Source organism: Mercenaria mercenaria, chromosome 12, assembly GCF_021730395.1.
Source record: "Mercenaria mercenaria strain notata chromosome 12, MADL_Memer_1, whole genome shotgun sequence".
In the NCBI taxonomy this organism is placed as follows: Eukaryota; Metazoa; Mollusca; class Bivalvia; order Venerida; family Veneridae; genus Mercenaria; species Mercenaria mercenaria.
In genome coordinates, this window is record NC_069372.1 from 18,016,809 (window position 1) to 18,027,073 (window position 10,265).

Genomic DNA, 10,265 nt, shown 5'->3' on the forward strand with positions numbered 1-10,265 from the left:
ATCACTTTAACAATCATGCGCTTAGTAGGACTCTTGATTCATTATAACAAATAATCAGATGTCTTTTTATCCAGCAGTAAAAATGTTGTATTCCCATAGCGATAGCTTGTAAAACGAAGGCCAAAAAGTATTTGAGCGAATCGAGACACGCAGACCCATCACTAAATTATTTAAAAGCAAATACGTTGTAGAGATAAAATCAAGCCAATAAAATTAGCAATTACCCACGATAATATCAAAGTAGGGCAAAGTAAAAACCCAGCAATATAAAATAAACTGTTTATTAAACGCCGCCCCTGAGTGTGGTGTTTGTTTGAATATTGTAAAGGCGCAATTTGATTAAGGAGGAACTTTTTCGTACAAAAATTTGATGATGAATATGTAATAAAGATTAAAAACAATCTAGGACAAGGAGCAAATCATAAATACTAACGAATCCAGAACGAAACTTCCCAAAAACAAAACCCCCAATACAAGCGTATACATGCACGTGTAAGAGATAAATACATAGACAAATCAAAATAAATAGACAAAAAGGACTAAACTAAAAAAAAGGGAACATAGTGGTGCGCCACCTTGAAATGGTCAGTGACAAAACACTACAATAGGGCTTAACACGATTAATTGCGCAAAATAAACATCGCACGGATAATGTGATTAAAAGTTATAGCGTTTTAGCAGTGGGCGCAAAGTATGAGTTGATAAATAAATGCTCGTAAGGAAATGTTAAGGTATCCGATGAGTGAACGTCATACCAAAGACGTGTAAAAAGATCCTAATAGGTTTCAGCATTAAATCTGGGTAGTCCGGTATCGGTATAATGTGACTGGGTGGGGCATCATGTCACATGATATTCCAGTGAGGCTGCGCTATAAAATTGAAAGGTAATGTTAGGTTTCCGGAGCACAGAGCGCAGCAAACAAAGTTACAGCCATATATTACAAGGTAGGTTCACCACGAATAGAAATTGTAGTAGAAAAATGTATCAGACTGGTTGCATAAAAAAAATAAAAATCCAACAATAAGTACATTTTAATTATATGAAAGATACAAAAGTTTGAAAAATCTTCCCGCTCGCTAGTTTTTGGAATATTTTACAGACTGTAACGTTTCTTAAATGAACCTGTATTAAATGTCTTCTTCCTGCCTTTCTGATTCGTTGAAAACTTGGCCAGCAGAGGACCGGATACTTCATGTCCCGCGCACATTAATCCTTATCCTACTGTTGTACTTTTAGTGTACTGTGTGGCTTTATTATTTTCCTAAGTAGCACATCATCATCCACCGCCAAAATTATCTTCAACCCAACACCGCAATACCTAATTCTCCAAATCATTTAAAAATAATTTCACATAGTTTCCTTGTGTGACCGCCAACCAAAGCAGTTCAAGTAGGTTGAAACTCGGGAAAGAGTAAACATGTTGCAAATGTATATCCTATAGATCTCGATTGTTATTTGTACTCACGCAATGGCGCGTCAATGAAGGAAACCACCAACTACCTTTCGCAAAATGGGTTGTTTGATATCATGTTTGCTAATATTATTTTGAATATCGTTGATAGATATACAGGCTATCCAACTTTTATTTGCCAAGTAAAATGAATATTCATGCGTGTATAAACATTTGGAAGTGTCAAGAAAATTGGCGATAAAGGTAAAGATGATGCATGCAACATGTCTTGTTATGGTGGTTTCTAAGTGTCAAGTTATTTCAAAATCCAACAATGCGTATCAAACTGACTGGATTGAATTGTGCGCATACATTAAAAACAAACAATCGCACACGAACGCATATACGGATATAAGTAAGACTATAATGCCCTCATCCCGGCAATGCATGACAAATTCTGGATTAGAATGAAAATGGCAAACTAAGACGAAAGCGGGTGTTGTTGTAGGGAGCCGTACAAAACGCATCTGCTTCCGATGGCCTGTATAATGGATTCTCTGCGAAACAGACAATGATATTTATATAGGGTAAACAGGGCAACAATTGCCCAAACATTATAACCTCTATAGACAACATCTACTTATTCTGAACTTTCAGACGTGATAAAGTACTCAAGCCCATTGCATGAACAAATTATTTAAATTAGGGACCATATGTCGCTTTTTATGGACTTGCACTCTCTTTATCATTTAGTTTTCATTTGTACTTCTGCGGGTATCTCGAAAATATATATTTTGGTACTTGTAACATGTGTAAATGAGGAGTTATTCTCAACCAAGGGCTAGATGGCGTGAGCAGTATCTTGCCTTTACACCTATCGTCAATGAACAGGCCCAGTCTAACCGAGCTTGCAACATTTTCGTTTATGTCATGCTCGGCGACCTGGTTTTTCTTGTTTTTCTATGAACATTTAATACGAATCAATTACCGAATAATCATTTTTAGAAGTAAAAGGTAGAAGTGGTATTTTTGTCAATTATATATTTTCTATTTCTTTATTTACCTTTGAACACAACAAACGCAGTGATTGCTGTTTTTTGGTCGATTTGTTATCCCATTACCGCCTATGAATAATGATTTATTGATGATTACGTTCTACCTGATTACACTCACCGTATGAACGAAACGCAATAGTCATCGATCCAATGAAATATTAAAAGTCTCCGCCTTTATATAATTTATCGCGACCAGCTTACATGCACGCTAAAGAACGTTCCACCTTGATTGGTTAATTCATAGAGCATTTATTTAGAACACCGTGTGTCTCTTCTTAAGTTGTTTCAACCGCCTTATAAAATCCAAATGAGGAGGATAAAATCTGATTTTGTTGAGTACAAAGTTTAAAATCTAAGTAACATCGACATAAGTATTAACAATATTAAGATTAATAACTATCAGTTTCTAACGGAACAAAATGAAAATCATACATTGGAGAGAAAAATTCTGGTTTTGTCTACCTTTGTCATTTAAATTAGGGGGAATTTGTTCCGGTGGTAAATGGCTTTTCGTATTCCGCGTTCAGTTATATTACGCTACATCATGCAATATCTGGTGAGTCATTTCTTTGACCCATATGTTACTACAACAAAACTAGACACTTTAAACCACTAGTGTTTATAAATAAAACAAAAAAGTAGTGCATTTTAGGTAGAAAAAGAAAGATGTTTTCATATTTAAATTGGGAAGTTTTGTAGTTGACATTTGTCAAAACTACAAATATCTAGGCGGACTACATGTCTTCTGGATGTGGCTTTAAACTTTATTCGAAGCCGGACACTCTGCACAAGTGAATAATTAAATATTTCCTCGGTGTCCATAAATGCACTTCAGATCCCTTCCTTTGGGAGATATGGGATGGGTACCTATAGTCAGAAGAAAGGTGAACAGTATTCGTCTTTATAAAATATTTATTTCTACGAGCAACAACCGATTGACCAAAAAGTATTTTTGTGGGATTATTCGACATGTATACGAAATTTGTCCAGTGATGTTAAAAGTATATTTGAAGAAATTGGAAAGTTATGTATTGAAAACAGAACTATTTTAATAAAGCACTGCTAAATAAACGATGATAAATTTAACAATAACTTTAACATTTTAGCTCATATTACGGAGTGTTCATCCTTTTTAAATATAAAGCAATTCGCTTTCTTTGGCCTTACAATAGCTGTAATTTGGTTTGCTGTTTTTGCTTTCTTTTTTTCTTGATTAAACGTACAGGCATAGGTGTAAGCCCAGAAACGTTTCTGTTTCTCACTATTGTTATCTATATAACGTTGCAAAGCGTCATCTATTCGTTTACTGGATCGTCACGCCTCTGAAATTTATAAACCAAGTAGATACTCCCAGAATCCCACAAAACCTTCTAAAATGGTAATAAGCCACGACACAGAAGTGTTCATACTCTTCTTTGTAATAAAACTGTTGTAAAACTGACCAAGTTCTGTTAATGCAGACGACTTGGGCTCAAGAAGGCTGGCTGCTGACGTCACGAAAACACCTTCCTTTATACGAGATGCAAACCAAGAATATCTGTAATTGAAAATGATTGTGCTTGAAAGTTAAGCAGGTCGAATAATTATATAGTTATATTCAATAACTTGTACATTATGGAATCTGGAATCTGAAACACTATTAAATATAGCATTAACAAACGATTAAAGGCAAAACCAATAGATAATTCTCACACGACGTTTCATAAATCCCGTCCTTTTAAACACACACGCACGCGCACACATACGCACGCACGCACACACGCGCACAGTCAGCCACCCACAACCCTTTGTCCTCAAACCCTCCACCCCAATATGCAATCACACACATACACGCGTGCGCACGTATGGTAAGCAGGGACGATTTCATATTACAATCATATACAGTATGTTATGATTTCTCTTTAAGTAGAACTGCCAAGCAAATAGTAGACCATCTGCCAAAGGCATTCAAAATTCATAATTATGACTATTTATGTAAAAGAGGTAATTGGATAGATGTAACCATTAAAGAAACTCATCATCCGCGAATAGCAATTATTTTGATTTATTTATAATAAAAGAAAGAAAGCTATTAGTTTTCATATTAGTGTATGATCATTATGAACGGTTTCGTGAAAAATGATATAAAGTTCACACTGGAGGCAATGCTTACAACCTCCAGAACGTTCAAGCTGAGGTAATGCTCACAACCTCTAGATAGTTCACTTAGAAGTAGTGCTCACATCCTCCGGAAAGTTCTCATTAGGGTAGTGCGTACAACCTCTGGAAAATTCACGCTGAGGTAATACAACATCCGGATAGTTCACACAAGGGTAGTGCCCACAACCTCTGGAAAATTCACGCTGAGGCGATGCTTACAACATCCGGATAGATCACTCTAGAGTAATGCTAACATGATCCGAAGAATTGACATTTTGGTAACGACAACGAATTTTGGATTTCGCAATGTACTAACTTTTGCCGTATGCTGTTAAACGGACCTTACAACGAAAGTGTGATTTTCCGCCTTAGGTCATTTCAGTCTGACTATCCCTGCATTCTTGCTTTTTTGTTTTTGTTGGGTTTAAAGGTCGCACCGACATAATATAGACAACTTTCCAGCTTTGATGGTGGAGGAAGACCCCAGATGCCACTCCGATCATTATTTCATCACGAGTCCATTTAATATCTAAATACTTGAAATCGAACAGACATATATGTTTTCGAATCTGTATTTCCAAGTCATAAATGTCTGCCGTTTTTACGACATGTTTAAGACATCATTAACTTCGACATAAAAAGTTTTGCTTACTATCGAAATATAAAGCAATACTTGGTTTAAACAATACTTTCGTGCTCTTTATTGTGCAAAAAGACTCAAGAAGTCATGTAAATTACCTAAATACGAAAGGTGCTGCCTCAAGCATTGGAAGAATTTGTTTCATGTAGTTAAGTTCTTTGTCCGGGCTAGCTGTGCGGGGACAGGCAAATTCTGTCAGCCAGATTTTCTTCCCGTATCGGTTGTACAGGTCACGTAGATATGCCATTGTCTTGTCTGCATTACAGCTGTAGTAATGTGTTGCTAAGTAATCAACCCTGCATCCAAGGCAATACTTGAAGAACTTGTCGAACCATTCCGTTGCGTTGCCATGACATATTCCCCCACAAGGAGCAGCCGCTGGACTAACCAGAAGCCTCCCTTGGGAAAGTTCCTCAATATATGGCCAGTATTTAGCCGCTTGTTCTGCAGTAATATTTGATTGCTCAAAATGATTAGGTTCATTGAAACCTAAGATATAAGCTGCATTGCTCGGGATACTGACATTGAGAAAGCTTCCACGCCCCCAGATCATTGGGATAAAGTTGTTAATATACTGTTCTATGTTAGAGCAGTTACTGTATTTGCGAATCATGTTTAGATTAGCGCCCCAGTCATACCTGGAATACAGACCAGAGTTTGTTAAATATGTTTCCTACCTAATACCTGCGTTACTAAATAGTTTAGATAAAAATATGTACGGTACCAGTTTATATGAAAAATAAGTGTCTGCTGTCATTCAGGTGTAACGAGTCAGTCGGTGAAACTACAGATTACTGTACCGATCTGGTCCGGGGTTATGACAATCAAAGTAGGTCGGTGTGGTTTTTGATATGATATTTTTTGTACATTTTGTAACGACAGAAAATGCTAGGTTTACAAACTTCATACGTTATTTAAACAATCTGTCAAACATTGATTTGAAGAACATTTAACATATCATTAACTTTCTAGTATTTGTGAGTATTTCAAGCAGATTTAATTACTGTATGATGATATTCTCTAGAAATCACTTACCACCAAAACATGTCATTCAACGCCTTAAAATCATCACAGAGGAAACTACGTGGGCCAACGGCAGCTCCCTTTTTAACAGATCCATGTATGCATGAATTTAAAAATCCTTGAAATAGAATTAAACATACGAACAAGAAACCTTTATTCATGATTTTTAAACTGTGTATGTGTAGAAGTGTTATGTTTAATTGTTACTTATCACACCGGAAACGCCCACTTTTTTTATTCCTAAGTGCTTCTTTGTAAAAAAACAGTAACAATGTGATCAAAAGAAAACAATGTAAATTTGTATAATGTGTATTAGTATACACTTATCTAACAAAGGAAGGCTCAAAACTACAATTTAGCATAATATGTATTTAATATTTAAATGCTTAGATAAGTAAATTATCTCAAATTAGACTAAATTAAATGTAGGCATAGTCCTTTAAATCAAATTGGCTATACAATCACTTACTGTCCTTAGTGTTACTAAGTCTAGCCTGATAGGTAGAGAGCAGATATACGGACCACAGGGTCGTGAGTTCGATCCACGGGCGAGGCGTATGTTCTCCGTGACGATTGGTGAAAGACATTGTGTGTGATATCATTCGTCTTTCACCTCTGACTGTGAAGTTGGCAGTTACTGGCAGAGAACAGATGAGTACTTGGCACAGAATCCAGAAACACTGGTTGAAAACAAAGCTAACAGCTATACTTTCAGTAAATCAGCCTATGGAAAAATATGCCTCAGTTATACCAGCGATATACATACTCAGTCGAATGCATTTCATTTGATTCAGTTTTAAATATAAATCATTACTAATTTTTTATTACATTTTTAGTTCACCTGAGCACGAAGTGCTCAAAGGTAAACTTTTGTGATCGCCCTGTGTCCGTCGTCCGTCGTCGTCCGTCCGTCCGTCGTCCGTCGTCACGAAGTGCTCAAAGGTGAACTTTTGTGATCGCCCTGTGTCCGTCGTCCGTCGTCGTCCGTCGTCCGTGCGTCCGTCCGTCGTCCGTCGTCGTCAACAATTTCACACTGTTAACACTCTAGAGGTCACATTTTAGCCCAATGTTAATGAAACTTGGTCAGAATATTACTCTTAATAAAATCTTGGAAGAGTTTGATATTGGGTCATCTGGGGTCAAAAAGTAGGTCACCATGTCAAATCAAAGGAAAAGCTTGTTAACACTCTAGAGGCCACATTTATGATTGTATCTTCATGAAACTTTGTCAGAATGTTAATCTTGATGATCTTAAGGTCAAGTTTGAATCTTGGTTAGGTGAGTTTAAAAAAAAAGGTCACCAGGTCATATCAAAGGAAAAGCTTGTTAACACACTAGAGGCCACATTTATGAACGTATCTTAATGAAACTTGATCAGAATGTTAACCTTAATGATTTTTAGGTCAAGTTTAAACCTAGGTCAAGTTGAGATAGAAACTAGGTCACCAGGTTAAATCAAGTGTAAAGCTTGTTAACACTGTAGAGGCCAAATTTATGAATATATCTCAATGAAGCTTGGTTATAATGTTAACCTTAATAATCTTTAGGTCAAGGTCAAATTTGGGTTAGGTTGGGTTAAAAACTAGGTCACCAGGTCAAATAAAAGGAAAAGCTTGTTAACATTCTAGAGGCCACATTTATGACCATATCTAAATGAAACTTAATCAGAATGTTAATCTTGATAATCTTTAGATTAAGTTCAAATCTGGTTTAGGTGGGGTCAAAATCTAGGTCACTAGGTCAAATGAAAGGAAAAGCTAGTAAACATTCTAGAGGCCACACTCATGACCGTATCTTAATGAAACTTTGTCAGAATGTTAATCTGGATAATTTTTAGGTCAAGTTTAAATCTGAGTCAGGTGGGGTCAAAAAATAGGTCACCAGGTCAAATCAAGTGAAAAGATTGTTAACACTCTAGATGCCACATTTATGATAATATCTCTATGAAACTTGGTTAGAATGTTAATCTTGATGATTTTTAGGCCAAGATTAAATCTAGGTCAAGTGGAGTCAGAAACTAGGTCACCAGGTCAATTCAAAGGAAAAGCGTGTTAACACTCTGAGGCCACATTTATGACTGTATCTTAATGAAACTTGGTCAGAATGTTAATCTTGATGATCTTTAGGTCAAGTTTAAATCTGGGTTACGTGGGTTCAAAAACTAGGCCACCAGGCCAAAACAAAGGAAAAACTAGTTAACATTCTAGAGGCCACATTTACAATCATACCTTAATGAAGCTTGGTCAGAATGTTAATCTTGATGATCTTTAGGTCAAGATCAAATCTGGGTCAGGTGGGGTCAAAAACTAGGTCACCAGGTCAAATAAAAGGAAAAGCTTGTTAACATTCTAGAGGCCATATTTATGACTGTATCCTTACGAAACTTAGTCAGAATGTTAACCTTGATGATCTTTAGGTCAAGTTCGAATCTGGGTCATGTGGAATTTGACCTACTGACCTACTTTTTTGTTTTTTAAGATACAGCCTTGAAATTTGGATGACATGTACAGTTTTGCACACCGATCTTAAAACTGACTTCAGTGACCATGAGTGTGACCTAATGACCTACGTTCTTCATGTGAGCGATAGAGGGCCTTCATGGCCCTCTTGTTAAAAAAATTATTAAGTTTTGGGTGTAAATCATTACTGATTTGGAAATATTTTTCATATTATTTTCTCAGTTTTGATCGCTCTTGCACTTACAGTGCTCAGAGATATTTAATTGACACCTAACTGACATATACAGTGTTCCCTGTCTACAGCGACCCTCTGAACAACAATTCTCTCCTTGCAACAACACTTGCTGCTGACTCCAAAATATGCTTATTGTTCTACAACATCTCCCTCCGAACAACAACCACATTTTCCGACTCCCAAAGGGTGTTGTTGTAGAGAGGGAACACTGTACCTTATGAACACTTACATGAGCTGTTAGCTGTCGTTCTTTGAGATCATAGTTATAACAATTATCTCACAATAATATTTTATTGAAATTAAGGATACTATCACAAAGTTTGTAACGTAATTTTTGTTAACAGAAAAGGCTTCGAAATACTTGATTATGCATTTGATAAATACTACTCTGTAGAATATGATCTGTTTGTAAAGATGGTAAATGCGGCAACCACCGCTTGTATTAACATATTCATTAAATGCTTCCCACTGCCTCAAGAGCCATTGGCTTTTATCTTAGCTGCATGTGCATGCTGAATGAAGTAAGAAAAAAAACTGTTGAATTATCAAAACATATAAAAAAAACCGGTTTCTTTGCCTGATTCGTAGAACACAAAATAACAAGAGCTGTCTGATGACAGCGCGCTCGACTATTCGAAGAACTGATTGAAGAATGGGGTCAAAATATTTCCACGGATATTCAGACAAAAGAAATAAATAGATTAGACAAACAATGTTCCTGTTTTACTTTGATTTCGATAAGTCTTGCACTAAATCGCAATATATGAGCCAATTTCAAAGTCCAAAAAGGGCCATAATTCAGTCAAAATAGTTATGTACTCTTGCCTACAGATGGAAATCATAATGATAAACAAGTGTTCGAAGTTTAAAAGCCATATGTCAAATAGTTTTGACAAAACATGGACTTGTATGAAAACAGAACCAATTTCAAAGTCCAAAAAGGACCATAATTCAGCCAAAATAGATAACAGAGTTATGTTCTCTTTCCTACAGATAGAGACTAATATACTAAACAAGTGATAAAAGTTTCAAAGCCATACGTCAAACACTTTACAAAAAATATGAACTGGTACGAAAAACTTAACCAAGATTTCTAAGTCAAAAAGGGCCAAAATTCAGCCAAAATCCTTGATAGAGTTATGTGCTCTTGCCTATAACTGGACATGGTGATGGTAAACAAGTGTTGAAAGTTTCAAAGCTTTATCTTTAAAGACTTTGTCAAAATATGAACTGGTACGAAATATTAACCCAGATTTCTAAGTCAAAAAGGGCCATAATTCAGCCAAAATCCTTGATGGAGTTATGTGCTCTTGCCTATAACTG

At 36.1% G+C, this 10,265-nt stretch overlaps 1 protein-coding gene across 1 annotated transcript in view; it reads right to left on the reverse strand.

The window, feature by feature from the left end:
* The window catches only part of LOC123535253 (uncharacterized), a 32,754-nt gene extending 26,297 nt beyond the window's left edge, over positions 1-6,457 (reverse strand). Inside the window, exons 1-3 of the mRNA XM_045317840.2 lie at positions 6,261-6,457; positions 5,324-5,863; positions 1,124-3,983 (exon numbers count right to left, since the gene is read on the reverse strand). Of these exons, the coding sequence (XP_045173775.1) occupies positions 1,124-1,208 (85 nt within the window). The 5' untranslated portion in view covers positions 1,209-3,983; positions 5,324-5,863; positions 6,261-6,457. The remainder of the gene's footprint in view (positions 1-1,123; positions 3,984-5,323; positions 5,864-6,260) is intronic.
* Between the last annotated feature and the right edge of the window lie 3,808 nt (positions 6,458-10,265).